This window comes from Arachis ipaensis, chromosome B3, assembly GCF_059453495.1.
Source record: "Arachis ipaensis isolate K30076 ecotype BB chromosome B3, ASM5945349v1, whole genome shotgun sequence".
In the NCBI taxonomy this organism is placed as follows: domain Eukaryota; kingdom Viridiplantae; phylum Streptophyta; class Magnoliopsida; order Fabales; family Fabaceae; genus Arachis; species Arachis ipaensis.
In genome coordinates, this window is record NC_142438.1 from 98,806,302 (window position 1) to 98,827,348 (window position 21,047).

At 39.6% G+C, this 21,047-nt stretch overlaps 1 protein-coding gene across 1 annotated transcript; it reads left to right on the forward strand.

Annotated features, from left to right (window-relative positions):
- Window positions 1-231: 231 nt before the first annotated feature.
- On the forward strand, window positions 232-705 carry LOC148571738 (uncharacterized). Its single transcript, XM_088507312.1, has one exon. It carries the CDS (start codon window positions 232-234, stop codon window positions 703-705), a length of 474 nt encoding a protein of 157 aa, XP_088363438.1.
- The last annotated feature ends 20,342 nt before the right edge of the window (window positions 706-21,047 follow it).

Below are 21,047 nucleotides of genomic sequence, written 5' to 3' on the forward strand. Positions count from 1 at the left end.
CCACAGGGTATAAAGGTTGCTTATCTCAATGATGAGGCTAGGCTGTGGCAACAGATACTGAGCAATTATGTGATGTCAAGTACTCACGAGTCAGAAGTGTCTACTGCCATAATCCTTCTTATCTGGTGTGTCATAGAAGGGAAGTACCTATACCTTCCAAGACTCATCAGAAAGTATATGTCTAGAGTTCATGTCAGAGGCACCTTGGCATTTTCTTATTTGATCACCCAGATGGCTCGTCGAGCTGAGGTGCCTTGGGAGCCAGAGGATGAGAGACCACCGATTGTCGACTGCAAGAAAGTTATTCCGCACGGCAAGTGGTTTGGCCCTCTAGGCCACAGACCACCTACTACTGCTCCCACTGAGGCGACTACATCCTCAGCAGCACCTTCAGCACCTGCAGCACCACCTACTTCAGCAGCACCATCATCCACCTCTCAGCCTGTTTACCATCTTATGCAGCGCCTTTTTGAGCGCCTTGCTCAGATGGACCGTCGCAATCAGCGATGTTATGAGCAGTCTGAGCATCGCAACAAGCGACGCTATGCACATCTGAAGCTTATTGTGACTTCGGGGCGTACTGTCATCCCCTCTGAGCCTGACACACTCTCGGAGCATTCTGAGGAGGAGGAGGATGAGCAGGAGGAGACCCAGCCTGAGCATCCTACAGAGCCACAGGCACCTGCACAGCCACAGCCGACATAGCCAAAGGCACATCCTTCGACAGGCGACGATAGAAATGCAGGCGATCATCCTTCACATCCAGCTTGACTGAGAGCATCGAGGACGATGCTGTGATTTAAGTGTGAGGAGGTCGCCATCTCCGGCGGACTATATTTTGGTGAACCATTTCAGACTTTTGTTCTATTTTGCTTTATTTTGTATTTTGCTTTATTTTGTTTTATTTTTCTTTTAGTACTTGAACATTTCTATTTTATTGTACTTTTGTTTATTTTTACATTGTTGCATTTTGCACTTTGGGCTTGTATATATCTTAGATATTTAGCTTGAATTTCACTTTTTGTTTATTAGTTGTGATGTGGAAAAAACATGGATTATTGAACTTAGTTTACCCTTTTGCATATGAGAAATTGGTTTGACTGAAAATAGGGAGTAAATTAAAACTTTTAGCTTTTCATAATCACAACATTTCATTTAGTATATATATATAATAATAAATGTTAGTCAATTTGTTGAAATTTTCAAGAAATTCATTTTTCTTAGGAAAGGCATTTAAGATTCACATTGATTTGAGTTAAAACTTTTTGTAACTTGCATGATATATATATATATATATATATATATATATATATATATATATATATATATATATATAATTCGAATATGGTTTTTGAGCTAAGAACACACAACCCGTGAGTTTTTGAGCTTAATTGCATGGTTACATTACTTAACCATGATTTTTATTCTTGTGTGTTTCTTCTCTATGATTGCAATCTTTGGTTTGTTCCATTCTATATGTCTATTATTTAGTGTATGTTCATGCTTATATGTGATTGAGGCCATCATTTGATATTAGCTCACTTATCCCAAATAGCCTACCATTCCATTTACCTTTGTTTGCCAATTTGAGCCTTCTTAACTCCCTTTTTGTTCTTTATATTACCACATCACTAGCCTTAAGCGGAAAAACAATTAATTACCCTATTTGAATCTTTGGTTAGCTTAAGATAGAGATTGTGTGTCAACTAAGTGTGGGGAAATGTGGGACCTATGGTTGATGAGAATGTGTTTTTGCTTATATTGACAAATATTAGGAATTTGGGTGCCTACTCATGTGAAATTAGAGAAACCATATATATTAATATATTATTCTTTCATCATAAAAAAATGAATAAGGGGAAAAAATTACCCCAATGTTAAGTTCAATAAAAAGATCAATGCATATGTGATGGAATTAAAAATTGAAACATGAGTGTGTAAAATATGAAAAAGTGAGAAATTTGGGTGACTAAGCATGATTTTAGAATTATATAGAGTGTGTGTATATGTTAGGTGAGAACTTAGGTTAGTCAAAGATTCAATTTATAGCTCACTCGGCCATATATATATATCCTCACCCTTACCTTAGCCCCATTACAACCATTAAAAGCCCACATGATATTTGCATTTGTACACTAAATATGTGTTAATAGGTTAGATGAAGAATAAAGTTTCAGAAAGCATGACTAGAAGAGACTAGAGTGGTTTAATCCCAAATACTTGAGTGATTAGAGTGCATATACAAATATAGTGAGGGTTCAATTGCTCATTTCCATATGTCCATATTTGATCATTACTTGTCTTGCAAGTTTGTGAACTCTTTTGATTAACTCAACTCAATTGTGAACGTGCTTTGATATGATTGACTTAGTCCTTGATTGTGCATATATGATTTCCTGGAAATTTAACTAACTTTGATATATATATATATATATATATATATATATAGTACTTAGAATAGCATGATGCATGTAGGTAGCTTGCATCTAGATAGGTTGCATTGCATAAGTTCTACCATTCTGCCTTCACTCTTTTGGTTCTCTTGAGCTTAGCATGAGGACATGCTAATGTTAAGTGTGGGAAGATTAATAAATCCCATTTTTAGGGTTTATCTTGGGCTTAATTTAGTAGATTTTATCAATTATTCTCACACTTATGCATATAATTTGCATGTTTTACATTTCCTTCTTAATTATGTGCTTTGATTGAAAACATGCTTCTTTGGCCTTAAATTTGCTAATTTTAATCCCCTCTTATTACCATTTGATGCCGTGATATGTTTGCGGAGTGTTTTCAGGGTTTATAGGGCAAGAATGGCTTAGAGGACAGAAAGGAAGCATGCAAAAGTGGAAGGAACACGAGAATGGTGTTTTGAGAAGCTGGCAACGACGCGTAAACGTGGGCGACGCGTACGCGTGACTGGCGCAGAAGACGAGTGATGCGTACACGTGACTCACGCGTACGTGTGACTAGGATTTTTGCCAAGCGACGCATACGCGTGACAAAGTGTCACATGCTGCATTACACAGAAGACGCTGGGGGTGATTGACGTGGCGGAAATTGGCGAGTTAAGAAATTGTTATAAGAGATACGTTGCAAGTACAGTTCTTATCCAACCAAAAATCCACTTATCAATTTAGAAAGGTTGTCACAAAATTAAAATTAAAATACTGGGAGTATGAATCCCAGGTCGTCTCCCAACGAGTTACAGAAAGATGTGCTACTTTATTAATCAGATGTTTTCTAAAAATGGTTGAGTTGATAAACAGGAAATTAAATCAGAAAATTTATGTAATTTAAATAAAAACCTTGACCGGGAGTAGATTAGTTGGAAGCCTTATCCTTGATGGAGTTCTCCCAAGATAAAAGTGATAATTAAAGGTTGCCTGCTCAGTTATCCTTTACCAGATAAAGGAAAGTTAAGCAAGTTGGAAGTCAGTTTCTATTCACCAATTCTAATCCTCTCCCTTGGGAAGGACTAGTGTCAGTGATTAGAGGGCGACCCAATGCGAAACCCAACTATAATTTTACTCTTGAGCATCCAACTCAAGGTCCTCCTTTCAATCAACTCCCAATCAAGTTATGGAACTACTCGCTCATTATGATTGTAAAATCCACGAAATAAGAAAGGGAAATATTAAAAGACATGATAAATAATAATCAGAAGGATCAATTAAAAATAAAAATAGTTCTTGTATTAATAAATTCTGAAAATAATCCAATAATAATTCTGAGTAATTGAAGGATATAGAAGAGTAAGTGACAAGTAAGGAAACAAACTAGAATGACAAAGTCTTGACGGAAGTAATAACTCTTCTCAATATCCCAGTCCAAAAAGCAATAAAATCAAAATCCTAAGAACTATGAATGTGTAGAGAGAAAATCTAGAGGAGGAGTAAAATCATATCTAAAACTAAAATTATGCGAAATGAATGTTATTTTTTGGTCTCTGCATGTTCCCTGGCTTTAATCTGCTTTTCTGGGCCGAAAACTGGGTCAAAACAGGGCCCAAAATCGCTCCCAACGAATTCTGCAGATCGCGCATGTCACGCGATCGCGTCATTCACGCGTTCGCGTCATCCAGCATTTTGCCTTGCCACGCGTGCGCGTCGTCCACGCATTCGCGTAACTTGTGCAGTTTCAAATCTGCGCGGTCGCGTGAGCCATGTGTCCGCGTCACTGCAATTTCGTCTATTTCGTGCGGTCGCGTGAGCCATGCGTCCGCGTCACTTCTCGCTGGTCATCTCCTCAATTTCTTGTGTTCCTTCCATTTTTGCAAGCTTCCTTTCCAATCTCCAAGTTATTCATGCCCTATAAAACCTGAAACACTTGACACACAGATCATGGCATCGAATGGAATAAAGGAGAATTAAAATGCAAAATTAAAAGTCTCTAGGAAGCAGCTATTCAACCATGAAGTAATTTCGGGAAGCAATTATAAATGCATGCTAATTATATGAATAAGTGGGTAAAGATTTGATAAAACCACACAATTAAGCACAATATAAACCATAAAATAATGGTTTATCAACCTCCCCACACTTAGTCATTAGCATGTCCTCATGCTTAGTTGAAGGAGATAAAATAAATGAGTAGGAACATGTAAAACTCATGCAATACAATGCAACCTATATATGTGAATGCAACTATATGATGCTTGTCCACTTGGTCAAAAGTAAATAAGCTCTTCAAGACAATCACAAATCAAATTCCACTAATTCAATTCTTATACAGTAAAAACAGATAAAAATGCAAGAAGGTAGCTCATGAAAGCAGGGAACATAGAATTTAAGCATTGAACCCTCACTGATGATGTATGTATGCTCTAATCTCTCTAGTGTATAGGGTAATCACTCTATCCTTCTCTAATCATGCTTTCTAATTTTTGTTCTTCTCCTAACCAATCAACAACATTTAATATACCAATGCAAATATCATGAGGTCTTTTCAAGGTTGTAATGGGGCCAAGGTAAGGGTGAGGGTATATATATATGGCTAAGTAAGCTCATAAATTGAATCTTTAATTAACCCAAGCTTTCGCCTAACACACATATATATTCTTTAAAGCTTAAATTTCACACCTTGCTACCCAAAATTTCCCTTTCACATTCCTTACTCATGTATCAACTTTTATTTTAATTTTATCATATATGCATTGATCCTTGAAATTTAACTTAGCATTGGGGTAATTTTGTCCCCTTATTTAATTATTTAATATTTTTGGATTTTTTTTATATATAAACACAGCTTATCAATGCACATAGATTTTTAACTTTTCTTTTATAGTTTCACATGAGTAGGTACCCAAATTCCCATTATATTATCATGACACATTCCCTTATTATCTTTTGTTCTCACAATTTTTCCATACTTAATTAACACACAATTCTACCTCAAGCTAACCAAATATTCAATTGGGATATATAATTGTTTTTCCACTTAAGGCTAGTAATGTGGTAAAATAAAGAATAAATGGGATTTAAAAGCTCAAAGTGGCTAACAAAGGTAACTTAAAGGGTAGGCTTAATTTGGATAAGTGAGCTAAACAAATAATGGCCTCAATCATATGCAAGCATATAAATATATTAAATATTGGACATATAGGATGAAACAAAATATAGATTACAATCATAGAGAAGTAAACACACAAGAATAAAATAATTATGGTTAAATAATGTAACCATGTATTTAAGTTCAAAGTCTCACAGGTTGTGTGTTCTTTAGCTCAAAAACCATATTCCAAATATAACTTCAAGCAAATTTAACATAAAAGTTTAGATTAAAATTAGTGAAATTTTTTTATAAAAATAGGGTCTTAGAAGAAGCTTATTGTCTTTTCAATCAAGTAGAACATGCATGCAACTAACCTATTACTGTACAATTTTTCCTATTCTATAAAAGAAAAACTAACTAAATATCCTATTTTATTGGTGTTAGGGAAGAGAAATTACCTCCGGAAGTTAGGTACTGACCGACCTCCTCACACTTAAGGCTTTGCACATCCTCGGTGCCATCTGTCAGGAACAAGGGTGGGCTGGTAGCAGTATCTCTACAGTCGGGACCATCATGGCTCCCTGTGCTGGTAAAGGAAGTGGAGTCTGGGGTGTCTGAGTCTCTGTATTTTCCTTTAAGTAGCTCCTTGAGGTATGTGAATCGGCGCTTGTTACGGCGCTCTCTTAACTTTGCTTTGTGTTCATGCCGATCCAACCTTTCAAGTATCTGATGGAGCAGTTGATTGGTTGTAGGTTCTTGTGGTGTTGAAGGAGGAATGTCTTCAGCCGGTTCAGTAGCCTGGCTTGCAGTGACTGCTGGAGGTCTGATATATTTCCCGTTAGGGACATACTGATCATCCCGTGGAAGCATGGCTTTGGTGTCCCCAGTTCTGTAGGAGACTCTGGCTGCTGAGACAAGATCTGAGACCAAGGCGGGAAAAGCTAAGTTGCCCACAATTTGTACGTGTCCCATGGCATTCCGGATGTGTCTTGGTAGGTTCATAGGCTGATCTGTAAGGATGCACCATAGTAGAACGGCCATGTCTACAGTGAAGGAGGACTCATGGGTGCTCGGAAAGATGTAATGTGACATAATCTGTGCCCATACGCGAGCCGCCAAGGTTAGTGCGGAAGCCGATATTCCCTTAGGACGGGAACGATGGTATCCGTAGATCCATCTGCTGTCGGGTAGTGCGATAACTCTGATAACAGCGTCCCAGTCAAATTGGTACATCTGGCGCTTGAGTGCGGCTTCTTGAAATGCATCCAGTCCTTCTGGAGTAGGGGGAAGATCTAAAGTTTGTTGAATGGCTTCTTCTGTAATGGGGACTTGCTTCTGACGGACATAGACAGACTACAGGTTTGGCAGGTGGAAATTAGAGTAGAACTCGACTACCCAAGAAAGATTAACCTGACGTGGCTGTCTCTGTAGGAAACCCCATTGTCTTCGTGCAATTTGCGGCTCAACAAATTCAGCAATATGGGTCGGGAGGATAAGAAGGTATTCGTTGTTGTAACTCCTTTCTGTCAGGATGGGGAACAGCTGCTCACAGTAGCGATTGGTAAATCGCGCAGTGTTCTTTGCTGGGAAGGCTCTCTCTTTTTCATTAACCTTTATAATCCTCTTAATCCTTTTTGTTGAGGGTTTGCAGTTGAAGATGGCTTTGCCACTAATACTCTTTTTGTTCCTCTTCTTGCTGGTGGTTTGGGAGTAGCTTTCTCCTTGCCTTTCTTGGTGGCCATCCTAAAAGTGAGAAAAGAGAAAGTATGTTAAAATGTCAAGGGATAGAGCAAGGAAGAGAACGGGAAAGGTGGTAATTAATGCACATTAAAAGATGAATGATGTTAACACATGGTCATGACTACATGTGAAAAATCATCAACGGAAAATAGCAAGTGCATATGATGACAATTAAATGCAAGGTGTTTATTGGCATGCAGGCAAAGGCATGAGTAGCATAGATCAAGCATTCAATGTCCATGTTAGATTACCAAGCCTTTCAAACTAATAACTTGTTTGTAATATCAATTATATTAAATTAATAAAATATAAAAAAGGGTTTTGGGAAAAGCAAGCATTTAGAGTAGTAGAATAAAAGAAATCTAAAAATAGTGCACAATGCCATACGGGCGTTTTCACAAACACATAGCATGCATGATAAATAAGCAAATGAAATTAATAAATTGAACATGCAAGCAACCCTTAACAATCCACAAGTATATAATAAGGAATAATAAGGACCCTAACAAATTTCCAACACCAATTAAAAGAAAAAGAAAGAAAAGGAAAACATGAATAATGCAAGTAAAAAGAAAAAGAAAAGGAGAAGAAAACATAAAAATAAAAAGAAGAATAGAAAAGTAAGGAGGGAAAAAGGAAAGAAAAACCTTGATAATGGTGGAGAGAGAGAGAGAAAGTAGAAAGTGAGAAAGAAGGAAGAAGGAAGAAGTAAGGAGGGAAAAGAAAAAGTAGGATTTGGGGAAGAGAAAGATAAGATATTTTGGCAGATTAGGTTAAGCTGTGCGGTGCAAGCGACGCGGACGCGTGGAAGACGCATTCGCGCGAATTGCGCTCATATGAATCGACACGGTCGCGTCGGTCATGCGAACGCGTGACTCGTTTTGTGCTACTGGCGCGAGGGCAGCCTCGCGCTCGCACAACTCTCTGTTCGAAACCTTGTTTTTCCAAATTTTGGGTGACGCGATCGCGTGGTTGACGCGGTCGCGTGGGTGGCCAATATTGGAATATGACGCGGATGCATGGGGCACGCGTTCGCGTGGTAGGGCTTGTGCGACTAGCGCCAGTCCAGCCCCACTTCAGCACAACTGTCGGCCATGCACCCTTTCTTATGTCGATTTTCATGTCACGCGTCCGCATGGGTGATGCGGACGCGTGGGAGGCAATTCTCCCACATGACACGGACGCGTCAGCAACATGGTCGCGTGGGGTGATTTGTGCCACAGGCACGCCTCTAGCCACACTCTCGCGTGACTTTCTGTTCGATTGCTTTGTCTTCCTTACTCACATGCGACGTGGACGCGTTTGCGATGTTGTCACGTCGCGGGACACTTTTTTTTTAAATAAAAATATACGAATGCAAATGCAAACTAAATGTGCTAATAAAGAGAAGAGTTATTGAAAAAAGAAAACTAAGAATAAAGAAAGGAACGATCATACCATGGTGGGTTGTCTCCCACCCAGCACTTTGCTTTAACGTCCTTAAGTTAGACGCTCCACTAGCTCAGTCTTCTGCTGTGGGTGGATTCTCCAAGAGGAAGATCTCTAGCTCCCTGGTTTTCGTCGCCTTCTGATGAGCGGATATTTTATACGCTTTTTGGGGTTAATTTCATATAGTTTTTAGTGTGTTTTAGTTAGTTTTTAGTTTATTTTCAGTAGTTTTTAGGAAAAATTCATATTTCTGGACTTTACTATGAGTTTTTGTGTTTTTCTATGATTTCAGGTATTTTCTAGCTGAAATTGAGGGAGCTGAGCAAAAATCTGATTCAGGCTGAAAAAGGACTGCTGATGCTGTTGGATTCTGACCTCCCTTCACTCAAAGTGGTTTTTCTGGAGCTACAGAACTCCAAATGGCACGCTTCCAACTTCATTGGAAAGTAGACATCCAGGGCTTTCCAGCAATATATAATAGTCCATACTTTTCTTAAGGATAGATGACGTAAATTGGCGTTCAACGCCAGTTCCATGCTGCTGTCTGGCGTCCAGCGCCAGAAACAAGTTACAAGTTGGAGTTCAACGCCAGAAAAGGATCCAAAGCTGGCGTTGAACGCCCAAAACAGTCCTATGCACGTGATTAGCTTAAGTCTCAGCCTCAGCACACACCAAATGGGCCTCAGAAGTGGATTTCTGCACCATCCATCTCAGTTTACTCATTTTCTGTAAACCTAGTTTACTAGTCTAGTATTTAAACAACTTTTAGAGACTTGTTTTGTATCTCATGACATTTTAGATCTGAACTTTGTACCTTTTGATGGCATGAGTCTTTATACTCCATTGTTGGGGGTGAGGAGCTCTGTTGTGTCTCGATGAATTAATGCAAGTATTTCTGTTTTCCATTCAAACATGCGTGTTCCTATCTAAGATATCCATTCGAACTTCAATGTGAATGTGATGAACATGACAATCATCATCATTCCTCCACGAACGCGTGCCTGACAACCACTTACGTTCCACCATAGAATGAATGAATATCTCTTAGATCTCTTAATCGGAATCTTCGTGGTATAAGCTAGATTGATGGCAGCATTCAAGAGAATTCGGAAAGTCTAAACCTTGTCTGTGGTATTCCGAGTAGGATTCAGGGATTGAATGACTGTGACGAGCTTCAAACTCTCGAGTGCTGGGCGTAGTGACAGACGCAAAAGGATAGTAAATCCTATTCCGGTACGACTGAGAACCTGCAGATGATTAGCCGTGCGGTGACAGCGCACCTGGACCCTTTTCACTGGAAGGATGGATGGCAGCCATTGACAACGGTGATCCCCCAACACACAACTTGCCATAGGAGGACGTGCATGCGTGAATAAGAAAACAGAGGAAAGCAGAATTTCAGAAGGCAAAGCATCTCCAAAACTCCAACATACTCTCCATCAGTGCATACAAGTATAATTTGTGTTCTGCCCTTTTATTCATTGCAATCAAATTTGATAAGTGAATTATTTTATTGTTTTCCAGACTAAGAGTTACAAGATAACCATAGATTGCTTCAAGCCAACAATCTCCGTGGGATCGACCCTTACTCACGTAAGGTATTACTTGGACGACCCAGTGCACTTGCTGGTTAGTGGTACGAGTTGTAAAAAGTGTGATTTACAATTCGTGCACCAAATTTTTGGCACCGTTGCCGGGGATTGTTTGAGTTTGAACAACTGACGGTGAATCTTGTTGCTTAGATTAGGAAATTTTTGTCTTTTGGGTCAAAGTTTTTTATTCTCTTTTCAAAAATTTTTCAAAAAAATAATTTTTCTATTAAATCTCGTGCTAAACTTTAAGTTTGGTGTTTTCTGGTTGGTTTTCCTTTGTTTTTCAAAAATTTTATTTTGGTTTTCTAAAAATTTTAAGTTTGGTGTTCTTTCTTCATGTTCTTGTGTTCTTGTGAGTCTTCAAAGTGTTCTTGAGTTTTCCTTGCGTCTTGATCTTAAATATTTTAAGTTTGGTGTTCCTTGGTGTTTTCCCTCCAGAATTTTCGAAAACAAGGAGCATTAGATCTAAAAATTTTAAATCTTAGGCTATCTTATTGTTTCTCTCTTTCCTCTTTAAATTCAAAAATATATTTTCTCTCGATTTTTAAAAACAAATTTTCGAAAATTATTTTTAAAATTCAGATTTTTTTCAAAATTTAAAATCTTTTTCAATTCATATCTTTTTCAAAACTTCTTGACCACTTTCTCTCTCCTCATTTTTTCGAAAATCTTCACCTATTTTTATTTATTTTATTTTAATTTATTTTATCTTCGAAATAATTAAATAAATAAATAAATAAATAAAAATAAATTTTTTATTTTACATCATCTCCCTTTCTCCATCATGGATCTAAGTGGAAATGAACAGTCCAGGAGGACTCTGGGGTCATATGCTAACCCCTCTACTGCTTCATATGGGAGTAGTATCTGCATACCCTCCATTGGAGTCAGTAGCTTTGAGTTGAATCCTCAGCTCATTATCATGGTGCAGCAAAGCTGCCAGTATTCCGGTCTTCCACAGGAAGAACCTACAGAGTTTCTGGCACAGTTTTTACAAATTACTGACACAGTACATGATAAGGAAGTAGATCAGGATGTCTACAGACTATTACTGTTTCCATTTGCTGTAAAAGACCAAGCCAAGAGGTGGTTAAATAACCAACCTAAGGCTAGCATAAGGACATGGAAACAGCTGATAGAAAAATTCCTGAATCAATACTTTCCTCCAAAACGGATGACACAGCTAAGGCTAGACATCCAAGGCTTTAAACAAGGAGATAATGAATCCCTTTATGATGCCTGGGAGAGATACAGAGAGATGCTACGAAAATGCCCCTCTGAAATGTTTTCAGAGTGGGTTCAGTTAGACATCTTCTATTATGGGCTTACAGAAAGAGCTCAGATCTCTTTAGATTGCTCACCTGGTGGATCTATCCACATGAGAAAGACAATTGAAGAAGCTCAAGAGCTCATTGATACAGTTGCTAGAAATCAGCATCTATACCTAAGCAGTGACTCTTCCATGAAAGAAGAGGCTAAAACAGTAACTGCTGAACTCAATCCTGCAGAGCAAGCTGCTGAATTCAATCAGCAATTGGATTTTCTAACAAAGCAGTTGGCTGAATTCAAGGATAAACTAAAAGAGATAAGGATGGTTAATATAAACATGGAAGTACAATTAAAGCAAACAAAGCAGCAGCTGTCAAAACAAATAACAGAAGAATGCCAAGCAGTTCAATTAAGAAGTGGGAAAGTACTAAATACCCCACTTCAAAGCAGCAGGAAACCAAGAAATGAGCAAACCACCCAAAATCCATCTGAGGACAGTAAGAGCCCAGGGAAAAATAATTCTGGCGTTAAAACGCCAGAGGTTGGGTGGAAGGCTGGTGCTGAACGCCCAGACCATGCTCAGGACTGGCGTTCAATGCCAGAAACAAGCAAGGATCTGGCGTTGAACGCCCAAAAGAAGCACAGTTCTGGCGTTCAAACGCCAGGAACAGATGAGGAGCTGGTGTCTAACGTCACTCCAGCTTCTAACTCTGGCACTCAATTGCCAATGAGGGATCAGACACACACAAGTGCTGATAACAACTCATCTAAAAAGGCTTCTTCAACCACTTCTGTAGGAAATAAACTTACAGCAACTAAGGTTGAGGAATATAAAGCCAAGATACCTTATCCTCAAATACTCCGCCAAAAGGAGCAGGATAAGCAATTTGCTCGCTTTGCAGATTATCTCAGGACTCTTGAAATAAAGATTCTATTTGCAGAGGCACTTGAGCAAATACCTTCTTATGCCAAGTTCATGAAAGAGATCTTGAGTCATAAGAAGGATTGGAGAGAAACTGAAAGAGTTCTCCTCACTGAAGAATGCAGTGCAGTCATTCTGAAAAGCTTTCCTGAAAAGCTTAAAGACCCTGGGAGTTTTCTGATACCATGCACATTAGAAGGTAATTGCACCAAGACAGCTTTATGTGATCTTGGGGCAAGCATTAACCTAATACCTGCATCCACTATCAGAAAGCTTGGTTTAACTGAAAAAGTTAAACCAACCTGGATATGTCTCCAACTTGCTGATGGCTCCATTAAATACCCATCAGGCGTGATTGAAGACATGATTGTCAGAGTTGGGCCATTCGCCTTTCCCACTGACTTTGTAGTGCTGGAAATGGAGGAGCACAAGAGTGCCACTCTCATTCTAGGAAGACCCTTCCTAGCAACTGGACGAACTCTCATTGATGTCCAACAGGGGGAAATAACCCTGAGAGTCAATGATGATGAGTTTAAGTTGAATGCTGTCAAAGTCATGCAGCATCCAGACACATCAAAAGACTGCATGAAAGTTGATCTTATTGACTCTTTGGTAGAAGAGATCAACATGGCTGTGAGTCTCAAATCAGAGTTGGAAGACATCCTTAAAGATGTTCAGCCTGATTTGGAGGATTCAGAGGAAATGAAAGAGCCTCTGAAATTTCCTCTGGAAGAGGAAAAACCTCCTAAACCCGAGCTCAAACCATTACCACCATCCCTGAAATATGCATTTCTGGGAGAAGGTAACACTTTTCCAGTGATCATAAGCTCTGCTTTAAATTCACAGGAAGAGGAAGCACTTATTCAAGTGCTAAGGACACACAAGACAGCTCTTGGGTGGTCTATTGGTGACCTTAAGGGCATAAGCTCAGCTAGATGCATACACAAAATCTTATTGGAGGATAATGCTAAACCAGTGGTTCAACCACAGAGGCGGCTAAATCCAGCCATGAAGGAAGTGGTGCAGAAAGAGGTCACCAAATTACTGGAGGCTGGGATCATTTATCCTATTTCTGATAGCCCCTGGGTGAGCCCTGTTCAAGTTGTCCCCAAAAAGGGGGGCATGACAGTGGTTCATAATGAAAAGAATGAACTGGTTCCTACAAGAATAGTTACAGGGTGGCGCATGTGTATTGACTACAGAAGGCTCAATACAGCCACCAAAAATGATCATTTTCCTTTACTGTTCATAGACCAGATGCTAGAAAGACTGGCAGGTCATGATTATTACTGCTTTTTGGATGGCTACTCAGGCTATAACCAGATTGCAGTAGATCTCCAGGATCAAGAGAAAACAGCATTCACATGTCCATCTGGAGTGTTTGCTTATAGAAGCATGCCATTTGGGCTGTGTAATGCGCCTGCAACCTTCCAGAGATTCATGCTCTCTATTTTCTCGGATATGGTGGAAAAATTTCTGGAAGTCTTCATGGATGACTTCTCAGTATATGGAGACTCATTCAGCTCTTGTCTTGATCACCTGAAACTAGTTCTGAAAAGATGCCAAGAGACCAACCTGGTTTTAAACTGGGAAAAATGTCACTTTATGGTGACTGAAGGGATTATCCTTGGGCATAAAATTTCAAACAGGGGAATAGAGGTGGATCAAGCAAAAATAGAGGTGATTGAAAAATTACCACCACCTACCAATGTTAAGGTAATCAGAAGCTTTCTGGGGCATGCAGGATTCTATAGGAGGTTTATAAAGGATTTTTCAAAAATCGCAAAACCTCTGAGCAATCTGCTAGCTGCTGACACACCATTTGTGTTTGACACAGAGTGTCTGCAGGCGTTTGAAATGCTGAAAGCCAAGCTGGTCACAGCACCAGTTATTTCTGAACCAGAATGGACATTACCATTTGAGCTAATGTGTGATGCTAGTGATCATGCCATTGGTGCAGTACTGGGACAGAGGCATGACAAGCTTCTGCATGTCATTTATTATGCTAGCCGCATTTTAAATGATGCCCAGAAAAATTACACAACCACAGAAAAAGAATTGCTTGCAGTGGTTTATGCCATTGACAAGTTTAGATCATACTTAGTAGGATCAAAGGTGATTGTGTATACTGACCATGCTGCTCTTAAATATCTACTCACAAAGCAGGATTCAAAACCCAGGCTCATAAGATGGGTGTTGCTTCTGCAAGAGTTTGATATAGAAATAAGAGACAGAAAAGGGACAGAAAACCAAGTGGCTGATCATCTGTACCGGATAGAGCCAGTAGAAGGGACGTCCCTCCCCTCTCTTGAGATCTCTGAGACCTTTCTGGATGAGCATTTATTTGCCATTCAGGAAGCACCATGGTTTGCAGACATTTCGAACTATAAAGCTGCAAGGTTCATACCCAAAGAGTACAACAGGCAACAAAAGAAAAAACTAATTACTAATGCAAAGTACTACTTGTGGGATGAACCCTATCTCTTTAAGAGATGTGCAGACGGAATAATCCGGAGATGTGTGCCTAGAGAAGAAGCACAGAGGATCCTATGGCATTGCCATAGATCACAATATAGAGGCCATTTCGGAGGTGAGCGGACAGCCACCAAGGTCCTCCAATGTGGTTTCTATTGGCCCACACTCTATAGAGATTTCCGAGAGTTTGTACGTAACTGTGACAGTTGCCAAAGAGCTGGTAATCTACCCCATGGTTACGCCATGCCTCAACAAGGAATCTTGGAGATTGAGTTGTTCGACGTATGCGGAATTGACTTCATGGGACCTTTCCCACCATCATACTCAAACACTTACATTCTGGTGGCAGTTGACTACGTATCAAAATGGGTAGAGGCCGTTGCCACACCCACCAATGATACTAAAACAGTGCTGAAGTTCCTCCAGAAATATATCTTCAGCAGTTTGGGGTCCCTAGAGTACTAATCAGTGATGGGGGCACTCACTTCTGCAACAAACAGCTTTACTCTGCCATGGTCCGGTATGGGATTCGCCACAAGGTGGCGACTCCATATCATCCACAGACTAATGGGCAAGCTGAAGTCTCTAACAGAGAGCTAAAAAGAATCCTAGAACAGACCGTAAGAACCCGTAGAAAGGATTGGGCAAGAAGCTTGGATGATGCTCTGTGGGCATACAGAACAGCATTCAAGACTCCTATAGGGACCTCTCCATACCAACTTGTGTATGGTAAGGCATGTCACCTGCCCGTGGAACTGGAACATAAAGCCTAATGGGCAACCAGATTCCTAAACTTTGATGCCAAATTAGCTGGAGAAAAAAGATTTCTCCAGCTAAATGAGCTAGAGGAATTCAGATTCACTGCTTTCAAAAATGCCAAGCTTTATAAAGAAAAATAAAAAAGGTGGCATGACAGAAAGCTGTCATCTAGAATCTTTGAACCAGGACAAAAGGTCCTGTTGTTTAACTCTAGGCTCAGGCTATTCCCCGGGAAACTGAAGTCCCAGTGGAGGGGACCATATGTGATTACAAGTGTATCACCATATGGCTATGTGGAGCTTCAAGATATTGATTCTGATAAGAAGTTCATTGTTAATGGACAGAGAATCAAGCACTATCTTGAAGGCAATATTGAGCAAGAGTGCTCAAGGCTGAAGCTAGATTAAAAGCGCAGCAAGGTCCAGCTAAAGACAATAAAGAAGCGCTTGCTGGGAGGCAACCCAGCCATGGGGCATCACTTCCTCTAAGCATTTTGCCCTATTCTTGATTTTATTTATTTATATAAAGTTCACTGATACTAAGGTAAAGAGTCAATTGTATAAGTTCATAGGGCTACAGAAGGATTTTGCACAAAAAACAGAGAAAAAGAGCTCACTGGCAAGAAAACGCCAGTAAAAGTCTGTTTTGGGCATTCAACGCCCAAAAGAAGCATCCACTGGGCATTGAACGCCAATAAGGATAGCCATCTGGGCGTTAAACGCCAGAAAGAAGCATCTTCTGGGCGTTGAACGCCAGAAAGAATCTCCTTCTGGGCGTTTAACGCCAGATTTACAGCGTCCTGGGCGTTCAAAAAAATGCCCACTGACAAAGGAGTTCCTGCCGTTCAACGCCAGAAAGAAGCAACAGCTGGGCGTTGAACGCCCAGGAGAGGCAGCATTTGGGCGTTGAACGCCCAAAACATGCAGCGTTTGGGCCTTCAAACGCCAGGATGGTAGGGAGGAGGTGAATTCGTTTTTACTTCATATTTTTCATTCTAAGTTTAATTTTCATGTTTCAATTCATGATTTCTTGCATAAACATGTTAAGAACCCTGATTTCTAAAATCCCTAATTTCTAAAAACCCTATTTTAGAAATATCAAATGTATCTTAATCCATAAGCACAAATCCTTTTTTCAATCCAATTCAACTCTTTTTCAAAATTTTCAAAACAAATCTATCTCTTTTCTTTCAAAAATCTTTTCAACTAATCAATATCTTTTTCAAATCTCCATACTATCTTTTTCAAAAATCCAAATCTATCTTTTTCAAATATCTTTCATATCTCTTCAATTTTAAATTATATCTTTTCTTATCATACTTAAAATTTTCTTAAAAATCATATCTTCTATCTTCTCTTCCTCCCTATTTTCGAAAACCCACCCCCTCTCCCTTTAAATATGGGTTCGGCCTCCCTCCCCTCCCATCCACCATTGCACCTAGCTCTCCTTCTCTCCCTCTCCTTTCTTTTCTTTTTGCTTGAGGACAAGCAAACCTCTAAGTTTGGTGTGCTTATCCGTGATCACTAAGATCATGGCTCCTAAAGGAAAACAACCCACTCCAAGAGGCAAGAAAGAAAGCGATCCAAAACCACTTTGGAATCAAGGGAAGTTCTTAACTAAAGAACATTCAGACCATTATTACAAAATAATGGGTTTAAGATCAGTGATCCCAGAAGTTAGATTCGATCTGAAAGAAGACGAATATCCGGAGATCCAGGAGCAAATTCGAATCAGGAACTGGGAGATCCTAGCTAATCCTGAAACGAAAGTGGAAAGGAATATGGTCCAGGAGTTCTATGCTAATATGTGGCATACAGACAGGAAAAGACCATCTGGATCTGCTATCTATGACTATCGGACCTTGGTCAGAGGAAAGATTGTTCATACCCACCCTGACAAGATCAGGGAGATCTTAAAGCTACCTCAACTGAAAGATGATCCAGACTCCTTCAATAGGAGAATGATGAGAACAGACAAGGGCCTGGATAAGATTCTAGAGGATATATGTATCCTTGGAGCCAGGTGGACCACCAGCACGAAGGGTGCCCCAATTCAACTCAAAAGAGAATATCTCAAACCAGTCGCCAGAGGATGGCTGGACTTCATTGGGCATTCTCTGCTGCCCACTAGCAACTGTTCTGAAGTCACTATTAGAAGAGCAGTGATGATCCATTGCATCATGATGGGAAAAGAAGTGGAAGTTCATCAACTGATTTCAACTGAATTCTACAAAATTGCAAACAAAAATTCCAAAGATGCCAGGTTAGCTTATCCAAGCTTGATTTCTATGCTCTGCAAGGATGCTGGAGTAAGGATGGGAATAACTGAGTATATCTCAGTTGAGCGGCCAATCACCAAAGCATCAATGGAAAAACAACAAGCACAGGATGACCCCATCAAGAAGAGAACACAGGAAATTCTCCCAGAAATCCCTCAATCTGAATACTGGGAGTATCTTGAAACATCTATTACCAAGATGCAAGAAGCTATGGAACAAATACAGAAAGAACAGAAGGAACAAAGTAGCATTCTTTGCTATTTGCTTAAAGAACAGAAGGAGCAAGGGCGTGATTTAAGGGAATTGAAGCGCCAGAAATTATCTCTTGAAGGACCAAGCACCCCACAGATTAGAGGAACATCCACTTCCCAGAACAAAGGTTGTTAAATTCCAATCTTAGCCTTAACTCTGTGATAACTGTTTTTATTAGTTTTACCTTAGGAGTCATATAGTAGTAATTAGTATCTATATTTTTTATTTTATCCCCCAATTAAGCTATAATTCAATTTTATCATCATCATTAAACATGAATAAAATAGAAGAATTTCTTTAGAATAAGAGGCAATATTCTTTCGAGTTTTTAATAAGGTAAATTCTAATTATTTATATGTGGTGGCAATGCTTTCTGTCTTTTGAATGAATGCTTGAACAGTGCATATGTCCTTTGAATTTGATGTTTAAGATTGTTAAATATGTTGGCTCTTGAAAGAATGATGAACATGAGACATGTTATTGATAATCTAAAAAATCATAAAAATGATTCTTGAAGCAAGAAAAAGCAGCAAAGAACAAAGCTTGCAGAAAAAAAAAAGAGCAAGCAGAAAAAGCCAATAACCCTTAAAACCAAAAGGCAAGGGTAAATAAAAAGGATCCCAAGGCTTTGAGCATCAGTGGATAGGACAGCCTAAAGGAATAAAATCCTGGCCTAAGCAGCTAAACCAAGCTGTCCCTAACCATGTGCTTGTGGCTTGAAGGTGTCAAGTGAAAACTTGAGACTGAGCGGTTAAAGTCAAGGTCCAAAGCAAAAAGAAGAGTGTGCTTAAGAACCCTGGACACCTCTAATTGGGGACTTTAGCAAAGCTGAGTCACAATCTGAAAAGGTTCACCCAATTATGTGTCTGTGGCATTTATGTATCCGGTGGTAATACTGGAAAACAAAGTGCTTAGGGCCACGGCCAAGACTCATAAAGTAGCTGTGTTCAAGAATCAACATACTGAACTAGGAGAATCAACATCACTATCTGAATTCTGAGTTCCTATAGATGCCAATCACTCTGAGCTTCAATGGATAAAGTGAGGTGCCAAAACTGTTCAGAAGCAAAAAGCTACTAGTCCCGCTCATCTAATTAGAATCTGAGCTTCACTCCAAAAACTCTGAGATATTGTTGCTTCTTAAAATTATTTGTATTCTATTTTATTTATCTAGTTGCTTGAGGACAAGCAACAGTTTAAGTTTGGTGTTGTGATGAGCGGATATTTTATACGCTTTTTAGGGTTAATTTCATATAGTTTTTAGTGTGTTTTAGTTAGTTTTTAGTTTATTTTCAGTAGTTTTTAGGCAAAATTCATATTTCTGGACTTTACTATGAGTTTGTGTGTTTTTCTGTGATTTCAGGTATTTTCTGGCTGAAATTGAGGGAGCTGAGCAAAAATCTGATTCAGGCTGAAAAAGGACTGCTGATGCTGTTGGATTCTGACCTCCCTGCACTCAAAGTAGCTTTTCTGGAGCTACAGAACTCCAAATAGCGCGTTTCCAATTGCATTGGAAAGTAGACATCCAGGGCTTTCCAGCAATATATCATAGTCCATACTTTGCTCAAGGATAGACGACGTAAACTGGCGTTCAACGCCAGTTCCATGCTGCTGTCTGGCGTCCAGCGCCAGAAACAAGTTACAAGTTGGAGTTCAAGGCCAGAAAAGGATCCAAAGCTGGTGTTGAACGCCCAAAACAGCCCTATACACGTGATTAGCTTAAGTCTCAGCCCCAGCACACACCAAGTGGGCCCCAGAAGTGGATTTCTGCACCATCCATCTCAGTTTACTCATTTTCTGTAAACCTAGTTTACTAGTCTAGTATTTAAACAACTTTTAGAGACTTGTTTTGTATCTCATGACATTTTAGATCTGAACTTTGTACCTTTTGACGGCATGAGTCTCAAAACTCCATTGTTGGGGGTGAGGAGCTCTGCTGTGTCTCGATGAATTAATGCAAGTATTTCTGTTTTCCATTCAAACATGCGTGTTCCTATCTAAGATATCCATTCGAACTTTAATATGAATGTGATGAACGTGACAATCATCATCATTCCTCCACGAACATGTGCCTGACAACCACTTACGTTCCACCATAGAATGAATGAATATCTCTTAGATCTCTTAATCGGAATCTTCGTGGTATAAGCTAGATTGATGGCAGCATTCAAGAGAATCCGGAAAGTCTAAACCTTGTCTGTGGTATTTCGAGTAGGATTTAGGGATTGAATGACTGTGACGAGCTTCAAACTCGCGAGTGCTGGGCGTAGTGACAGACGCAAAAGGATAGTAAATCCTATTCCGGTACGACTGAGAACCTGCAGATGATTAGCCGTGCGGTGACAGCGCACCTGGACCCTTTTCACTAGAAGGATGGATGGTAGCCATTGATAACGGTGATCCCCCAACACACAGCTTGCCATAGGAGGACGTGCATGCGTGAATCAGAAAACAAAGAAAAGCAGAATTTCAGAAGGCAAAGCATCTCCAAAACTCCAACATACTCTCCGTCAGTGCATACAAGTATAATTTGTGTTCTGCGCTTTTATTCATTGCAATCAAATTTGATAAGCAAATTATTTTATTGTTTTCCTGACTAAGAGTTACAAGATAACCATAGATTGCTTCAAGCCAACAATCTCCGTGGGATCGACCCTTACTCATGTAAGGTATTACTTGGACGACCCAGTTCACTTGCTGGTTAGTGGTACGAGTTGTAAAAAGTGTGATTTACAATTCGTGCACCACCTTCGCACCATGATATAGCTTTAGGCGATGTCCATTAACTTTGATGAATTCAGAGCTTGAAGGATGACTCAGGAGGAAAACTCTGTATGGC